The sequence below is a fragment of the Xiphophorus couchianus genome, chromosome 7, assembly GCF_001444195.1.
Source record: "Xiphophorus couchianus chromosome 7, X_couchianus-1.0, whole genome shotgun sequence".
NCBI lineage: Eukaryota > Metazoa > Chordata > Actinopteri > Cyprinodontiformes > Poeciliidae > Xiphophorus > Xiphophorus couchianus.
This window is the reverse complement of record NC_040234.1, coordinates 1838498-1856990: the sequence shown is the minus strand read 5'-3', so window position 1 is coordinate 1856990 and position 18493 is coordinate 1838498. Positions and strand designations below refer to the sequence as shown.

The following is an 18493-nucleotide window of genomic DNA, read 5'->3' as shown; positions in this document are numbered from 1 at the left end:
TTACAATTGTATAGCAAATAACTTTTATTTCCTCCATATCAACCTGAGCATTTAAAACATCCTAGAACAAAGATCAGTGGATAAAAAGATCCATAAAAAGATTCCCATCTGTGAAAGCAAACAGAGAATGCCTCAGTATGGGGTCACTGCTGTCACACAGAGGCTTAAGGCATGTTCAGTAAACCAGCAGCAGCTTCTCTGCAGACAGCTGGAGATGGACATGTTTTCAATGATATTTATTACACTAGTCAAACTTTACAATGTACCTGCTAGCAGAATTTCTAACCAAGTCAGCTATGTTCACAAAAACACAGCTGTTTCTATCATAAATATGCTCCGCCTTCTAATTTTTTATTCTATTTTTTTCTGAGGAAGTCAGGGTGCCACACTTATTGAAACGTGTGGTCCTGGTCCCAGTCTGGGGAAACACTGATTTTACCCATCAGATTTCAGCAAGCAGTTTCAAAATAAGCAAGTAACTATTAATTAAGCAACAATTCACTCATGTTTCATCATCTTTCTCATGTTTCTGTTATGACACACAAGGCACAACTCTAAGGCATGTGATGTTAGCATTCTGCTCCATAAAAACCTGTCAAAATCGATGCTGCTCTGTGCAGCAGGACCCCCAAACAACATCAAATATCCTAGTCTAATCACTGCCAATTGGTTTTTGTTCTGAGATGTCAAACTATGCTTATTAAACACTGTTCTACTGAAGAGAACAGTGAAAACAGGAACATTAGTTTAGCAGCTGTGTATACACCGGGTTAAAAACAAACTTCTGGAAAATACTAAATATTAAATCAGCAAACACTGTTACAGAAACACTGAGCGCCTTTCAGCTTTGTGCATCCTTGGTTTTGTGTTGCAGGAAGCCCACTTCTGTCTTTTGCATCACAAAATCCCAGCTGCCTCCCACAGCAGCTGGGTATGACCCTGAAATACTTGAACTACAGCATTTACTTGCTCTCATCACCATAACAGAGGTAGAACGTTAGTCCAACTGAAACTTGTTAAGAAGAAATACATGAAGCTCAAACAAACTCAAGCAACTTGGAAACATGGGAAATGAAAGCATAAAGCAACAGCTTCAGTTAGGCTTCAGCTGAGAGCAGCCCTTCAAAAAGCATTGAACACTTTGATTCTGCAGGACCCTGCAGCCTGACTCCTGGAGAGGCAGTGAGGATCAGCACCGCATCAGCCTGGAGGATAAAGTGTCAGCTGGTGTGATGCATGCAGCAGCTCTGACTTATCACAGTGAATTCTTGTTCTGAACCGACAGATCTGCACAGAATTCTCTACTTGGCCCACTGATTCTACACAGACCTCAACACAGCCTAATAAGCTTGTTTCCATGCCGATGTTCGACATGCCTACTGAAATAAATCTCACATTACATCCCATTCTGCTATCAAAGTTTCACCATAGCCGCAAACGCCAGCACTGCAACAGATTGAGACCATGGCAACCGGACAGGCCCAGGCGTGTCAGAAAGGTGCAGACAGAAGGGACACATCAGGACATCTGGGTGTGTCCAGCTTTCAGGACAAGACACAGTCAGAACATCCTTTCATCACCAGAGCAATCGGGGGCAGGGGCCACTCTTTGGGGTCCCCTGGAAAAATATCCAAAAAAGAATTATGTAAAAGCTTCTCTGCTTCAATTTAGTAGAAATTTCAAGATCGATTTTCTAAAGGCCACAGAAGCAGCTGCTGCTCATCCCTCTGATGGTCCAGTTAAAGTAAACCTGAACAGAGTCCTTCGTTCTTTCTACTCCAGAGACTTTGGAGGACTCTGTGGTACCCAGGTTCTGTGTCAGTTCTGGTACCACAGAGTCCTCAGAAGGAGGAAAAGTGCTGAGGCAGCAGGTTCTGAACGGGGGTGGGCTGAGGGCTGGCACGGGCACTACTGCTTACACTGGACCCCGTACTCTGGGAGCTGGGCAGACTGGACACAGACGGCGACTCTGGGTCTGAACAGTCGTCATCAGAGGCATTACGGTGGCTGACCACCACCCTGAAACACAACACACACAGAGAGACACTGGTGTCAGGAATGTCTGCAAGTCAAACCCCTACTTCTTTACTCAAAATTCTGACTTTAATCTTCTGAGACCAAAAGTCAGAATTCTGAGATTCAGGTCAGCTTGTTTTCCACTCTGTGGCCCCAATCCACTTCTATAAACATGATTCTGTCAGGTTACATCACATAAATCAAACATGTCTCTAATAATTGCTGGTTTTACTAAAAGGTTTTATTTCACAGGTATGTCTGAGTACCACTGTATGCAGGCACATTAATGTAAAATTGAGTGTACAGAAAAAGTGCAGCACCTCAAGGCTGCATGGATAACTGCAGCCTTGAGGTGCATCATGAAGGTCTAGATGCTGACTGTGTCCTCTATGAGACACTACAGGGTCACCATCAGACCTGGTCAATGTCGGAAACATGCTGGAAATGTTTCTACCAGTAAAGCAAATGTTAAACTGCGTGTCTAAAGTCATAATGGCCAATCAGGAAGACAATAACTGAAGTGAGCAAGTTTTTCTTTTTATCTCCAAAAGGTTAAATGTCAGTGTTCTTATTTTGAAAATATTTTTGACAACTTCATGGTAGAGGAGCTGCATTGCTTGGATTGGTTTCCATGGCGCTGTGGCTGTTTACCTGGATCTGGATGGACTCACCACACCTGGCTTCAGGGGTTCCAACCTCGACTTGTAGCTATACTTGGACCACTGCACACAAACAACCAGAAAAAGAGACGGACGTTAAACATCTGCAGCTCTCAGGGAGGCTTCTTCCCTCTTGGTTCCACCTTCTCAGCTTCTTATATCTTTCTTAAAAAAATTAAATAAAAAAAAACTGGTCTTCCCTCGTCTACACTAAGGAGTACAGTGCTAACGCCATGGATGTTTATGTTTCCTAGACAGGATTTCTTTTTTCTAACTGGATGATTTCTGATCAGGGCCTCTGTGTGAACGACTGCTTGACTTCTCTGTGGGTCTCTAATGAAGTTAGACGATGATAAATATGACGAGAAAAAAAATTCAATCATCAAATAATTGTACCGAAAATCTAACTTTTGTGATCATGTGTTTAAGGCTCTTGTTTCTCTTTTCTATTTCCTCTTCTTTAAGAAAGCAGCTGTCCTGCCTGGATAACCTAACGGGGTTGTGATGGCCTCTGGCCCTGGAGCATCTCACCATGTGAGCGGGGTCACTGCTCCCCAGATGGATTCCTTTATGACAGAGAAGCCTCAGCAAACTGATGCCTGCACACAAGACACAAAAAAATTTCAACAGGTTACGTCGCTGCCAAAAATAACTTTTTTTCCATGCAGGTACTTTAGTTAGATCATGGAGAGAAACAATGATCACTGGGCCACTACTTGAAAAAAATTCTAAAAAAGATTGCAGGTTTTCTCATGTAGCAAAACAGATGCAGTTCAAACAATTCTAATCGAATGTTTCTTCACCATATGGCACTAAGCTTCCTGCTGGAAAACGGAGCTTATTTTGCCTTGGCTCTCACATTTGGTCCGGTCATTGCAGTGCTTCTGTTCCCACTGATCCAGCAGGATGTTGAGGTATCTGGGACACTCAAAGAAGCGAAGGTAGCGTGATGAAGTATGTGATGGGAAAATGCGCTCAAACTCTCCTCGTCGATTCAGTTCATCTTCGCTCTCGGCCAGCACGCGGACGTCCTCAGGAGTCAAAATGTCCAACACTGATGATAGGAAGTCCTTTATGAGGCAGGAGGAGACAAACAAGTTAAAAACTTATTTTTCTCTTTGTGAGGAGAGAAAATAGAAAAACTAGCAACATTGTGCATGTAGTTTCTTTCAAATGTCATCTAATAAAAGCACTTATTGAAAGCAGATGATATTATTTTATCAGTAGACTCACCTGCTGTAACAGAGCTGTGTGCATGCGTTTGTTTACCTGGTCGGCATAGCGCTGTGCAAGGTAAAATGCTCGTTTTACTTTCTCATCAGCAGACAGGTCAGATTTTCTCTTTTCTTTGTTCCCTCCATGCAAACTACAAAACAGAGACACTAATTTTAATATTTTTCCTCAGAGTTGCATAAACCCCCCCAAAACACATAAAAAAAATAAAAGGTCACCGAGGCAATCCCTTTTTTCATCTTGGACACAGAATCCCAGCGATAGAAACCAAGGTGTAGAAGGTCCTCCCTACCTGCTGGTGGAGCTGGAGGCACTGCTGCAGGAGGACACCACTTCTTCTCTCGGGGGAATCCTGAAGCCGGCCAGGTTCAGGAGGTCTCTGATCATCTGGCCTTTAATGGAAACGTCCAGGGCAGAGTTGGAGTGGAGGCTGAAGGACAGAGAGCAGAGCTACAGATGCGTTTCTACAGCCTTCCATCTGACAGCAGGTGCAGCGGTCTGTGTGTCACCTGGGTGATATGTTGACCTCCAGGATCCAGGGTTTTAGGTTCTCGTCCAGCATGATGTCAAAGCCAAACAGCTCGTGGCAGCTGTGAGGTGTTTTCACGTGCATCTTCAGCAGGGTGTTCACATATGGCTCAGAACTGAGAAGCAAACAGAAATGAGGAAACTTGCTTGATTCTGGTATTGTTTTAGCTTTTCACACAAACAAGGTGTTTGGTCTATGAACATGTCTGGAACAGCTACTGTGGCTTTGACTGATGAAGCCAAAGTGATGTAAGAACAATGCTCTGTGTTGGACCTGGACTCCATTTCTAGTTCAAAGTGTAAAACAGTTTTACAGGTCAGAACTCAGAACTGGCTGAGGTTCTTTAAAAACAGTTTTCAGATACAGTTGTGTTTTTTTAACACAGCAATGTGTTAAAAAAAAGATATTTGGCTGATTCTTTATGAGTTTATTCATTCTTCTTCATTTGGAACAGAAGGTTTTCTCATTCTCTGCATTCTTTGTGTTTTCCCTTTACCAACTTTAAAAGCTATGCTTAACTCCTGAATGTCTACAAGTTATTTCACTCTGACGTTCTCTAACCAACATGTCCAACATATGATGCCCTTCTCCTTATACAGGAACCACCTGCTTGAATTCTGTTTGCTCCCACAATGAATGAGCCCTGGGTTTATTTGGAACACACTCTATTCAACCCATGATTCAACTATGTTGTATCAGCATGATGCACGTCATTGTGGGTTTCCTGTTACTCTACTAAATCCATCCATCCATTTTCTGTACAGCTTTGTACCTGGTGAGGTTGGGAGGGGTGCCGGTGCTGATCTCCAGTGAATGTTTCGGACGAGAGGCGGGGTACACCTGGACAGGTCGCCAGTCTGTCGCAGTACTCTACTACACCTACTGCTAAATTATTAGCTATGTAGAAATGTCACTTCTTCTAAAGCTGCTCTAGTTAGTATTGATGGCCTGCACTTATTTTAAACACAACTAAAAACTAAACCTAGTTTTTATTGATATGTGATGTTAATGTTTTTTTATTCATTAAACAATTTAGAATCAAATGAGGAAACGAGTTTGATCTTTGAAACATTTGCTAACTTTGTGAAAATTTTGTAGTTTTTTTCCCTAAAACATTACTAAAATATTGTATCATTCTCATAAATCCTATAAAACATATTGCCTCCTGAACTAAATGTGTCATTAGACCTTGATAAGTGTGTTTGTGACAGAACACCATAATCTGTAAAGAAAGTTCTCAGTAAATGGAACAGTGAACTTACGCTATAATAGTTTTGATCACAATGTCTTTAATCTTCTCCCGTATCAGGTTGGTGTTGATGCCTTTAGAGCCAAGGAAATGCCACAGAGCCTTCAAAGCCCTGAAAAGACACAACAGAAAAATATTTGACTTTAATATTAACAAAATGGAAAAGAAGCTGTGTTTTATTGGCTGAACGTTACAGTAGGGGGACAGTAGATCAGGAAAACATGGAGCAGGGATCGTGTTGCTAAATAATCCGATGATAATGTTTTGACACGGCTTCATCAAAATGTATACTGCACCATTTCTGAGCTCTGGCATCTTTGCGATTATTAAAATATTCATCGTATGTGAGCATCGAGGGCAGAGAGAATCCAGCCCACAGGACACATACAGTACAGACCAAAGGTTTGAACACACCTTTTAATTCAATGAGTTTCCTTTATTTTCATGACTATTGACATTGTAGATTCACACTGAAGGCATCAAAACTATGAATAACATGTGGAAATATGCACTAAACAAAAAAGTGTAAAACAACTGAAAATAGCCCTTATATTCTAGTTTCTTCAAAGTAGCAACCTTTTGCTGTGATTACTGCTTTGCACACACTCTGCATTTTCTTGATGAGCTTCAAGAGGTCGTCACCTGAAATGGTTTTCACTTCATAGGTCAACCTGCCCTGTCTGGTTAATAAGTGGGATTTCTTGCCTTATAAATAGTCATGAAAATAAAGAAAACCCATTGAATTAGAAAGGTGTGTCCAAACTTTTGGTCTGTACTGTACATAACTGACACGCAGAATTATTATGCATAACTTGCAAAAAGAATAAAAAATCCCACCAAATACTTCATTCAAGTATCCTCTGTGATTGTAATGCTGCACACTATGAGGTCTGGTTCTACCCCCACACACTCTCCAAATGTCCTGTGAGTTACCATTTGTGTCCCTGGCAGGCCTTGTCATCGCTGTTTGTCTGGTACTCAGAGTTCATCTTGTTCACGCTGTAGTTGGTCAGGTGCATGAACTTGTTGTTTAGAGTCTTCATGGAAGACGAATACCTGCAGAGAAACAGAACCGCTGCCTCAGTGTGGATCAGTTCCAGCCCACATAACCCAACAGGATATTGTTCATTCTCACTTGCAGCTGGCAAAGCGGACCAATCCGTCAGAGAACAGGTAAATTCGGAGCGGCTCGTAGGATGTCACATAGACGTAGATCCGCAAGTCAAACTTGTTCCCGCCAATGAGGTAGGGTTTGTGAAGGTACCTGCAGATAAGGAAGCAGAGGGAAATGTTTCCATACACATAGTGACAGTGAGCTTTGGTCAGATCTGTGCTGCTTACTTCTGCACCAGCAATGGTCTCTTGCGGGGCAGCTGACTCCATTTGTGGATGACCTGGATCCCCATTCCTCTGGCTGACGCAGGCTGGGAGACAGAAGAACAACATTAAGGAAAAAGAAACTTTTTTTTCATCTATAACAGACTCAGTGTTTAAGTTGACACATCCGGTCTCTGATCAAATTTCCTGATTCACCAAAGTGAAAACTGACAAAAATATATAAATCACCGACATATTTTTCATTCTTTATTCTGGCATTTAGTTTGGTGATTTTAACCAAACTGAGGCAAAAGACATTTGGTCATATTTAAGTTCAGTGAGGAACAAAACAGGCCTTTGTGTCTTTTTACTTGACGTGTGCAAACTTCTGGTTTTAACTGTGTAAGTCCTTCTTTACACGACATTTAGAAGTAGTTCACATAGTCATTCAGTAAAACACAACATGTTCAGCTTCTTTTTCTGTTTGTTTCGTGGTCTTTTACGCCATTGATGTAATGTACTGCACCATGTACTCCAATGTAAAATAAATCTCTACTTAAAAACAAAAGAAAAGAAAAATAAGTAGTTCACACAAAATCAGAAAAGTGCAGAACGTACAGGTTTGATGATCCACTTCTTCCTGGAGCCACTATCTTCCCATGCCTTCCGCAGCAGTTTGATATCCTGAGGAAGGATGAACGTCTTTGGGAAGAAGTTAAACTCCTGCTTGCCAAAGCGATGCTGCATCTTGGACAGATTCCTCCAAAGTCGGTCCTTCCTGCCAATTTGAAAGGTTCCTGGAAAGTGGTTCAACTGCAAAAAATAAAAAAGAACAACCACACGTTCAATCTGGAGACTGCAGGTACATTGGCAGGAGTGTGTACGTGCAGATACTCGCCTTCTGGTGCTCCCCGATGGCCTTAAAGCCAGGAGATTTCATGTGGTGTCCCCAGCAGCCCAGCCAGTTGTTGCTCTCTGCATTAACAACACAATTCACTCACTTAGGGTGACTAAACAGATTCCCATCTCACTGTCTGAAAGGTGTGCAGGTTTTGGTGTGTGGTGACTCACTCTTGGTAGCTTTGAAGTGTGACCTAGCAATGGTGTGCTTGACGATGTTGGGGGTAACGGAGCTCATCTTCCATTTGAGTAGGCGTCTCTGTTCGGCAGGCAGCAGCTCCACTGCAGAACATCAGACATGAGATCAGCTGGTAAAGAGCATCTACTGGTTCTAAACTACAGAGGAGTCACTCCTGACCTTTCTCATTGGCTGTGCTGAAGTAGAGTGTGGGGCGCATGAGGGGAAACAAGCTGGGTACGAGCGCCGGTTGCTCCTCTCGATCATCCTCTGCCCCCAACACCATCGGCTCTTCAATACTGACCAGGAAGGGATGATAGGAGGAATAAGAAGAGTTGAACAGGTTGATGATTCACAGGTTTGGTCTGACTGCTCTTCACTGCTCTCCACAGAAAGACTAAAGAATCCAACCATAATTCCAAAAAAGTTTGGATGTGATCAAATGCTAAAGTAATAAAAGGAAAAAAAATCCACTGACTGCAGGAATGTTGATAAATATTCACAACAGATTCACTCATCTGCCCTCACACTCGCATGAACTTGAGACTTCCCGTTCTTAATCCACAAGGTTTCACTCTTTACAGCGACACAGCTTCAGCTCTTCTAGGAAGGCTATCCACAGGGTCGAGGAGTGGAGGGAGCTGATGGCAGTTTTTGACCAATCAACATTTGTAAGATCAGAGAATGATGCTGGATAAGACGACCCTGCTCTAATTCACTCCAGATCAGGTATTTATGCAAGACTAGTCAGATTCTTCTACATGAAACTCATTCATCCATGTTTTTATGGACCTTGGTCTGCAAACCTGAGCACAGCCATGTTGGAATAGAGAAGGAGCGTTCCTAAATTGTTACTAGTCTGTATGCCTATGTGGGTTTTACACAAATGTGACCATGGACATAATCACAGCACCTGAATTTAGTGCTTTGGATGGTTGACCCAGGACTTCTGTCAACAGTGTTAACAGAGAGTTATTTTTAAATGACTGGCATCGCTGATGATGATTACATTTCTGTTTTCTGAGAATTGTTGCTTCATTTTTGTGGAATAATCCAGGACTCGAGTAGAAGGACAATGAAACAATACATCACGATAGACATGTGATCAATATCAATAGATAATACTATTGACCAAATATTCAATAATTTTACTGAAAACCCACACAGCACCAGAATGCTGTGTGGTTCTCTAATCTAGAACCACACAGCATCCTGGGGGATGTAGGTAGGACTGCTCAACCCCTCACAGCCAGGGAAGCAAGGTGTGTGACATCAACTAACTCACTCTTTGGTTAACTAGCAACAACCTGTTAGTTGCGCAGCAGCTTGAGGTTTCCCCACCGTGGCTCATAACTGGTTAAAAATCAACAATAGCGTGTGGATAAAACAGAAAAGGTCACATCACCAGCTGGTGGTATTTCAAATATTAAAAGAAAAAAAAAAAACATCAATAACTATCTATATCAACTTATATTAAGATGTGTTTTTCAGCCATATCCTCCAGCCTAGGGAGAAAGCCGAGCTATCTAACAGAGAAGAGTGGAAGAAAATTTGATCAAAATCAACAGAAACCATGAATGAAAATAAGCAAATATTTTCTTGTAATTGTAGATTTCCAGTGATCCACAGAGAGACAACAGTGTAACTCAGAGCTTTAGAAAAACCTCTGATTCGATATGTGCAGCCAAAGAAAACAAACAGCACACTGGCCAGCATTATTTAACATTTTAAATGTAGATTTATCAATGGGATCTAAACAGTAGAGCTTGTAATTAACACAGCAAACCACAACCTGAGCAAATTAAAAAGTAATGCAGCCACAGGCGAACTCAGTGACATTTAACTAACACCATTTGGCATCAGGTCACAGATTCATTTTGTAACACAAGGTGCTCTACATGTGCGTAACATGATGCCAGGTAGGATTAGGTGGCAGAGGCCTTTACACACAAAGGACAGCAATTCTGATCCGACTGTTCTACGGTCATTTAGTGGAGGATTGATACCGGCTAAACTTCATTTCTTTAAGAACAACAGAAGCTCAGACATACTCACATGACAGTCATATAGAAGACAAGTTGAGATTTCCAGATTCAGCTAAACTTCTGACAGGTTACTTTGGAATTACACACAGGTTTCTAACTATATGGAATATAAACAGGTGGAGCTCTCAGGTGGAGATGTGGAGAGTTCAGGGTGTCAGTGAGCTCAGTGAAAGAGCTGAGGAACAAACCAGTTGGGGAAGGAAACAATAGTGCTCCTGATCTGGGTTGTTTTAGCAGAGAATCAGCTGTCCAGAGACAATACAGCAGAGCTTTCCACCATCATCTGCTGCTTTCAGCCTGTCCAACAACAAACTGAGAGGACAACAGGGAGACCAGATCAGCTGGGAAGATGTTTGATTGAGGGCCAGGAGGACCAATCAGGAAGGGAGTCTGGGTTGCAGCTTCCTTTCTAAGTGAAGGCAAAAGGAAGATGTTGAATATTTTGTTTCTGAAAAAACTAAAACCTTTGTGAGCACATATGGATTTGGATTTATTATCAGGGATCAGTACCTTTAAACTTTTTCAGATATTTGTTACATTACAAGCAAAGTATTTTAATGAGATAAAATATATTCATGTCTTTCATCGTCCGTAAGTGTTTCTCTTTCCTCCTTATATTCATCAACTCTGACCAGATTACCTGTTCAGCTAAAGAAAAGCATCCACACAGAATGCTGTTGCCACCATCTGGCATGTGTCACCAAGGGGACGACGTGTTCAGAGTAAAGTGCAGTGTGGTTCTTTTTAAAAAACACAGTGTTTTACTTTCAGGCTTAAAAGCTCTGCTTGGGCTCATCTGAGCAGAGTAAACAACTAACAGGACTTTTTATTGTTATCTTCTTGTCACACTTCCAGTAAGGCCAGACCTGTGGCGTGCACGACCAATCATTTTCCTGACTACAGATTCTTTAAAAACCTAACCCTAACTAGTACATTCCCAATCTTAACCAACACTTAACTGACACCATGCTCTCTAACAGGTGTGTTAGACCCTTATGACCCCAACATACCTCATTTAAAGTACTAAAATCGGTTCTCATTGACGCAGATGCATGATGAAAATTGCAAACTTGACTCCAGACCCTAGTTAAACTATTTCTACAGAGCTCTGTATGAAGTATTGTCTGCTTGGTCAGAAGTTTGTTGCTGTGCTTTATGCGCTCAGACAGCAATGTTGATATTTCTCTTCAACTAGTCTACTTCCACTATCCGGTTTCTGCATTCACAGGCGACATGGATACCTTTGAGGAACATTTAACTTGCGCAATGAGGAATTATCCCCCACCCCCACACAGCCATATTGTTCTGCACTTTGCACTGTCACATTATCTGTACTTTGCCATAATTGGACCTGCTGTTACTTCTTTGGTGTGGTTGAGTGCCTTTAGTTAATTTAGTTGTATGTATTGTTATTATTATTATTGTGTGTTTGCTTATTTATACTGTATATATTTGACCTTTTGCACGGGAGCTGCAATGGAAATTTCGTTGAATTCTGTTCAATGACAATAAATGCTATCTATTCTATTCTATTCTTATGTACATTTTTAAGATTCTTCACTAAATAACTGGTAAATGGTTAATAACTCCTGGATGGAAACTGTAATGTCGTCGTTCACGAAGGAGGCTGCCTGCAGAAAATTGTGGCGCTCTGTTTGTGACATTGGCCGAAAAGCAAAACTGAGGATTCAGGGAGAGAGAGCGTTGCTGGTAGAGGCGGAGGAAGGGTGTAGATGGAGGAAGGGTGTCGCCCAGGTGGTCTGCGCCGTTTTATGAAAGGTGTGTGCAAATACGAACGTGCCAAAACCACCAGCAGTCAGCTGTTCGGCTTCAGATGAAGTATGCAGGAGCCTTTTATAGAGCAACCAGCGTCATGAAACCAAGTACCCCAGCAGACAGGTCAGGCAGAACGGTGTGGAGAAGCATGAAGCAGGATTAGGGTTAGGGTTATAGTTAGGAGTAGGGCCTGAAAGCAATAGTCTTCAGTGTATTATAAGCCTGGTGGTCCACCAGGCTTATAACATTGCTGTGTGTGTGTGCTGTGGGGGTGTGTGTTACCTAGAGATGCAAGGAATTGATGCATCAGAAGAAGAAGAACGAATGATGGAATAACATTCTGAATCATCTGAAAATGGAAACAGAGAGAATTATTATGTCTCATCTCCATATTGTCCAGAGTTCCAGTTGAATAAAAAAATCTGGATTTACCATCAGTGTTTTCCATTTCAACACGCTGCCCAGCGTGTGGCTCTGTCTTCCCTGTAAAGTTTATGTATGAGTTCCCGGTTGGCCGGTGCACTAGTGTTTAACGAACTAGCGCTAACCTCATCATGCAGGTTCAGCCCACGGAGCAGCTTTCGCGCTCACCTTGTAGTCAGGCATCACGCTGATTTTATATTATTTTAAGCATTATTTTTCCGGTTATACCGGTTACCAAATGCTTTGTCCACTTAGTCAGCCAGAGTCAGTGTGCATGGCCACGTAGTTTCTGTGACGCTTATTAAAAACTCAACAGTCACAAAATGGAAGAGCTACTAAAGCCACATCAGCAGCATTAAATTAAATCTCCCGTTTGTTGCACATTTCTGTGCAGTGCAGTGGATTTAACTCATCATGTAGGGCCGGTCCAAGGCTGTTTTACGCCTTGAGCAGAATCTGACTTAGGGGCCCCTCTTGCTGCTAAAAACATCAGCACCTCTAACAGCTTCTTTGTTAGATTTAGTGAAATCTGGGAGAAGGGGAGCAGTTTAAATGGCCAGCCTAAAAAGCAATCAGTTATAACTGCAGTTTACTAATTTGTATTTGTGAACAAACAGAGCTCAAACTCAAAGATTAAACTCATAGCATCAGATTGTAGCTATGGTAACAAAACAATCTAACTATAAATATTGTTCTTTGAACTTTCACCAAGTTAACTTGCCAGCTCCTTAAAATCTTACATTTAGATGTGAAACAATTTAAAATATTTTAATTTTAGTATGCTAAAGCCATTGATCATCTCAATAAACAAATGTTACATTTATGTATCTGTGGTCTGTGTTAAAATATTAGCATTTATGGGACCTTATGGAGGCGCTGACTTAATTTGGATTAAACAGAAGTGCAAATAATTGATATTCATTTTAGTTGTATTTTTTGATTTGTTGTTTTAAGACTCTATAGTTGTGGGTTTCAATAGCGTTTCACTGGAGATGTTTTCCCATAACATATAATTACCCAGTAATACTTTTACATTTCCTGTCAACTTAACATCTTTAATACAAAAACACGATGGACCACCTCGGCACCCCGACCACCGGGCTTAGGAAGTTTTTTGGGGTAAACCCTGCTTAACTGTCTAAACAATAAATCAGGTAATAAAATATACTTTTAATGAACTCACCATCATCACTGAAGGCATTTTCCAGCTCATCTAGAAGTTCCTCCTCCATTCCATCCACCTGCATCACACATTCCAAGCTGGAAAACAAGGTGAGAATGAGACACTCCAAGTTAAGTGGATAAAAAAAAACAATGATTAAAACCACTGACTCACCTCATCAAATGCTCCTCTGTCACTGATGAGGATGAGTACAGGGACTGAGTTGAAGTGGAGGAAGACTGTTGTTCCTTGGTGAGGTGAATGGCTGAAATCTGATTGGTCACTGAGCCCACCAAAGCTCCAGCAAGACATGGAGCTACACCTTCACCAGCATGGAGCCCTGTGGGCTGCAGACGCTGATCGCCACACTGAACAGCTGGCACATTGCTGCAGAGAGATGAATCCAGTCCTCTGCATGTAGATAGCCGGGGCAATGGTGCACTGTGGGATTTGCGGTTCGCAGCTGCAACCAGAACACCTGCAGGACCAAATTTATCTAGCTGCTGATTCCTTGAAGGCGACCGTGTTGCACGGCCATTTTGAGTCTTAGTGTGTTTTGTTGGCGCCTTAGTCGAATGGCCCCTTCGTGGAGCGTTCAGCTGCCACTTTGTGCTTCTCGTTTCTTGCTTTGTGCTGTTGTGGCCAGAGGTATTCTTCCATAACTTTGTTCCCTGATGTTTGGACAGCTTCAAGCTCAGGTGAGGCACTGGTGGTGAAGAGGAACAGTCTATAGTCTTAGGCTGAGGAATAAAACAGAAAAAGTGTCACCAGATAACCGCAGTCACAAAACATGTGACATGAAAGTATTTATACTGCTTAAACTTTTTGTATTTCATTGAGATTTTAAAGATAGACTTGAATAGAATCTAAGTGTGTGGGATTAAATCTCAGTGTAAAGGCAGCTGCTCTATGAAGGCCTCAGAGGTTTGTTAGAGAACATGAAGATCCCAAGGACCACGGCAGACAGGTCAGGAACATTTCCGGCTTACATGCAATAAAAGGAAAGAAAAAAATATATAGATGTGCCAGCATCATGCTGTGGGAAAGATTCTCCCCATCAGGGTCAAAAACGTGAGTTAGAGGTGATGGCAGGACCTAAATAAAGGGCAAGAAAACTATTACAGGCTGATATTCATCTTGAAAGACAACAACCCCAAACATTCAGCCAGAGTTGCAATGATATGGTTTAAATCGGAACATTTTTATGTTCCGATTTAAACCCACTTCAGGGACCCACTTCAGTGGTGCCCAAAGTGGGTCCTCCAGGGTCGGCATCCTGCATGTTTTAGCTCTGGTTTAACACAACTGGATCAAATGATGGCTCATTAGAGGCCCTAAGAAGAACATTGACATTCTGAAACGCTTGTTGCTACATCCAGGGAGAGAACTAGAATGTGCAGGAAGCCGACACCTGAGGACTGACTTTGGGTACCACTTTCCTAGTCAAAGTCTAGACCTTCAATTAATAAGGGAGTGAATTATGCTTGCCACATTTTTTATTAAAAAAAGAAAGAAAACTAAAGAGTCTTCCTTGCATAAAATCTAAAATAAAAATGAATAAATTGATATTTCTAGCATGACAAAATATGAAAATGTCTGACTACCATACAGTGTCTAACTGAATTTTTGGAGTTGTATTCACTAATGTTTCAATGCTTGTTATTCATTTCATGGGTAATAGACAAGTGCAGCCATGGCAGACAGTCTGCATGGATTCCTGAGTGATAAAGTGGATGTAATCTCCGGTTGTGTTGCCACCATAAAACTGCTGTTCTGTTGGTTGAGCAGTAACAATGGAGAATAGGAACACCACTAGTCATGCTTTCAGCCAGAGGGGAAGCAAGCACTACTGGCCCCTGTTGTATATTTTCTGTACATCTGCTGTATATCTGCTGCTCTGGCCTCAGTGCAGGAGATGAACCCACTCACCATCAGCTTGGCGCTTCGTGGCACAGTGGCATGTCCTTTGATGAACAGGTCTCCATGACAACCTGGTGAAGACTCTAGTGGCACATGGTCAGTGGAATCCTGACTACGTACCAATCCGTCTCCAGACTGAAGGATCTGGGTTGGTAAACAGCCCTCAGTGACTCCTCTCAGCTGGACCTCCTGTGCCATGATCCTGCCGTTAGGTCGATTCGGTTCTGACGCTGCCAGGTTCTGATTTGGTCTCTGAGTCCAGTTCTGGTGTTCTGACTGCTTCACTGACTTCTCTGATCCAAGGTGGTGACTTCTGGTGTTTGAACTGTTTCCACTGTCTTTCTCCCACACAGAACACACAGATGACATCATGGATAAAGCACCGGTAGATGGCAGATGTTTGTAGATGCTGGTAGACTTGGGGAGCTCCGGTGGAGTGTGCCTGAAAGATGATTTAAAGGTTGCACCTGAAACCAAGGCAGCAGTGGGGGCATTATGAGTGTTGGAACATGCCCTGAGATTCCCTCCGCCCCACGGCGATGACTGGTTGGTGGGCATGGCGGCGTGTTGCAAAGCGCCTCCAGATGTTCTACGCGCCGTTAGAAGCACAGGTAGATGCCGAGGACTCCCTGATCAGAGTCTTCTTCAGCTGAAAGAACTTGGCAACGTCAGCTCCAACAATTTCTTGATGAACCCTCACCAACGGCACTCATCACTGGCACCAAAATTTCACCCAGGATTCAGAGCAAAGTCTAAGCTCTCACACAGGCTGAATCGAGACAAATCTTCTCAAATCCTGTCGAGAGTGTTAGACTGCAAACTGGAAGTGGTGTGTGGGTTATCAATAGTTGACCGGTAAGTTTATAGAAGCCAGGGAGGCATTTAGATGCACAGCTTCTGCCCTGAAACAATCCAAAGGATAAGAAAGTAGTATGAAATGATGCAGATGAAATGGACACATGGCCACAAAGTGAACTATGAATAGATAACTTTCACTGCAAAACACAGAGAAACTACTGAATAGAGTTAGACAGAGGATCTGAGCTCCAATGGCCATTGTTTAACAACTTACCAATGGTTGTTTAACAACTATAATAATTCTTCAAGTAAGAAGAATTATTATAGTTCTTCAAGTAAGAATTATTATAGTGTCTTCCTCTGCCTCATCAACAATCTGTATATTCTCCAATATATCGAGGGATATTTGCTTTTAGTCAACCGTTCCTTCTGATTTTTTATCTCCAAGCTGCTCCTGTGATTTCCTCACCACTAATCATGCAACTCTTTATCCTCCTCGACAGGAATTCTCACATCTTCAGCTCTACTTTCTTTATTTTACCACCAACTCCAAAATATGTCGTGTACCTTCCCTTTCCCCTTGTAGTACACAGAGACCAGCCTAGAGCTCACTGCTAGTGGTTGCAGATGGCTGAGCCCGGGTCCTAAAGTCTATGATCCATCTCCCATGTTCAGACCTCTCGTTTGTCTCTCAGCTGTCACCGACTCGTGTCGAGGGAGGGAACACTCTCACGTGCGTCCTCACCGCTAGTTTCAAATGAGCTAGTAAACAACACTTCCCACGTTGAAATAACACAAGCCCAAGTCAGTGAGGCCTTACCTCTTAATAAAATAAACTAAGACGACGACTCAACCACCGAGTCATTATCGGTTAACAGAGCAGCTTCGATATCTGGCTGTGTTTACCGCTTCGCCGGGAAGTTAGCTTAGCAACAATTGAACGCAGAGACGAGATATTCCAATTATTGCTCGGCTTCTCAAAAATATAAAACAACAGCGTTTCAGGTGGTTAACAAAATCCCCTCCTTACCGACTTTATGTCCAGCGGTGTTTCCCGGCATTTTGGTTCGTTTCTTTGGCAAGAGGTAACTAGCTGGAGTTCGCTTAACAGCATAAAAGAGCTGTGAGTGCAGCACCGCAGCCAAAGATCGTTTATTGTGCTTAAAAAACACCCGCTCCTTCTTCGTTCTGAAATGTTACAATACTGCCACCCACTGGTAAAGAGTGGTAATTTGAAAGCCTAAATGAAAAACCAAAAAAAAAAAAAAAAAAATGTGAACGTTTAATTTTCTTTTAAAATGCAAAATGGAAAATTTGATAACCACTCAGATCAAGGTGCAACTAGAGTCTACCAGAAGGCATACGGGAGACTCCATTACAAGTGGGGGAAAAAAATCCTTGGTCTGAAGAGACCAATGGAGCTTTTTGGCCACTAAACACGACGCTTTTCTGTGCTGGGCAGATACCAAACATCAAAGACTTTTTTCTGCTTTTGTAATTCTTAGATTCCACCACTAGATGGCAGTACTGCATATGAACATTCCTCATTTTAACGTTCCTGTTTTTTTCTTGCTCTTTCTTTTCATCTCACTATTTTATTTTTATAAAAAATCTACCCTCTCCTTCCTCTTGTACCCAGGTTTCATTCCCCAAATCTTTGTTTAACTTTCTCATATTTTTAGCTTTCTTTAGTTCTAGTCACTATTTTATTTAAAGCATCCTTTCCCTTATCTCTCCCTTTTTTCATATGAACTTTTTACCTTCCTTTCACTGAGTTGTGTTTCTTGTTTGTTCTCTTGTTTCTTTCCATCGTGTGTGTTTTTTTCACTCCTTGATTATTTTCCTTTTCCTCTGTCTCTTTAGTTTACTGTTAACAATGACGGCACAAAAGCATTCAAGCACACTTGGTTTATTTTTCTCATTCCATCATTCAATCACCATGTTTGCTTTGCTATGTCTTCCAAACATCATGGAAGCCATTCCTTAGACATAACAACATCTGGAAAATGAAGTGTGATGACTTTCAGTGTTGACACACCGTAGTCTATTAATGTTATTTCCTGAAAAACTAGTAATTATTTGTTCTTGTGTGTTTCTGTCTGCCAGCCTCTGTCATTCTTCATTCGGTGATGTCACAGGCCATATATGGGTATGAATGGATATTTTAATTATATTTATTTTATGCATCTTGTTTATTCTCAGCAGGTCCTTTCCCATTTTTCAGGTATCAGTCTATCACCAACTGAGATCCAAATCATTAATATAGCTGACAGAAGGAACCTGATGAT

General features: G+C 41.9%; 1 protein-coding gene across 5 annotated transcripts; it reads right to left on the bottom strand.

Annotated features, from left to right (window-relative positions):
* On the bottom strand, positions 1-17391 carry ttll4 (tubulin tyrosine ligase-like family, member 4). Of its 5 annotated transcripts, none has more exons than XM_028023701.1 (21): positions 17236-17346; positions 15417-16309; positions 13662-14227; positions 13509-13585; positions 12335-12385; positions 12185-12251; positions 8262-8380; positions 8075-8185; positions 7902-7978; positions 7622-7816; positions 7028-7110; positions 6822-6950; positions 6620-6742; positions 5700-5798; positions 4418-4552; positions 4201-4338; positions 3909-4041; positions 3535-3745; positions 3207-3274; positions 2668-2738; positions 1-2019 (listed from the first exon to the last, which is right to left on the bottom strand). In XM_028023701.1, the coding sequence occupies exons 2-21, from the start codon at positions 15963-15965 to the stop codon at positions 1842-1844; spliced, it is 3180 nt and encodes a 1059-aa protein (XP_027879502.1). In that variant the 5' UTR covers positions 15966-16309; positions 17236-17346; the 3' UTR covers positions 1-1841. The 5 variants fall into 5 exon arrangements, with proteins under 5 accessions (XP_027879502.1, XP_027879503.1, XP_027879506.1 ...); XM_028023702.1 differs by having other exon boundaries at positions 3945-4041; XM_028023705.1 differs by having other exon boundaries at positions 15417-15849.
* Between the last annotated feature and the right edge of the window lie 1102 nt (positions 17392-18493).

What these genes read in the sequence shown, in the direction of transcription:
- ttll4 (XM_028023701.1), bottom strand. Translation starts at nt 15,965, where the DNA reads ATGCCCACCAACCAGTCATCGCCGTGGGGCGGAGGGAATCTCAGGGCA. An exon ending in GAGGTCAACATATCACCCAG is followed by an intron (nt 4,339 to 4,417) that starts GTGACACACAGA and finishes TCTGTCCTTCAG; the next exon opens with CCTCCACTCCAACTCTGCCC. An exon ending in GTGAGTCCATCCAGATCCAG is followed by an intron (nt 2,020 to 2,667) that starts GTAAACAGCCAC and finishes GTTGTGTTTCAG; the next exon opens with GGTGGTGGTCAGCCACCGTA.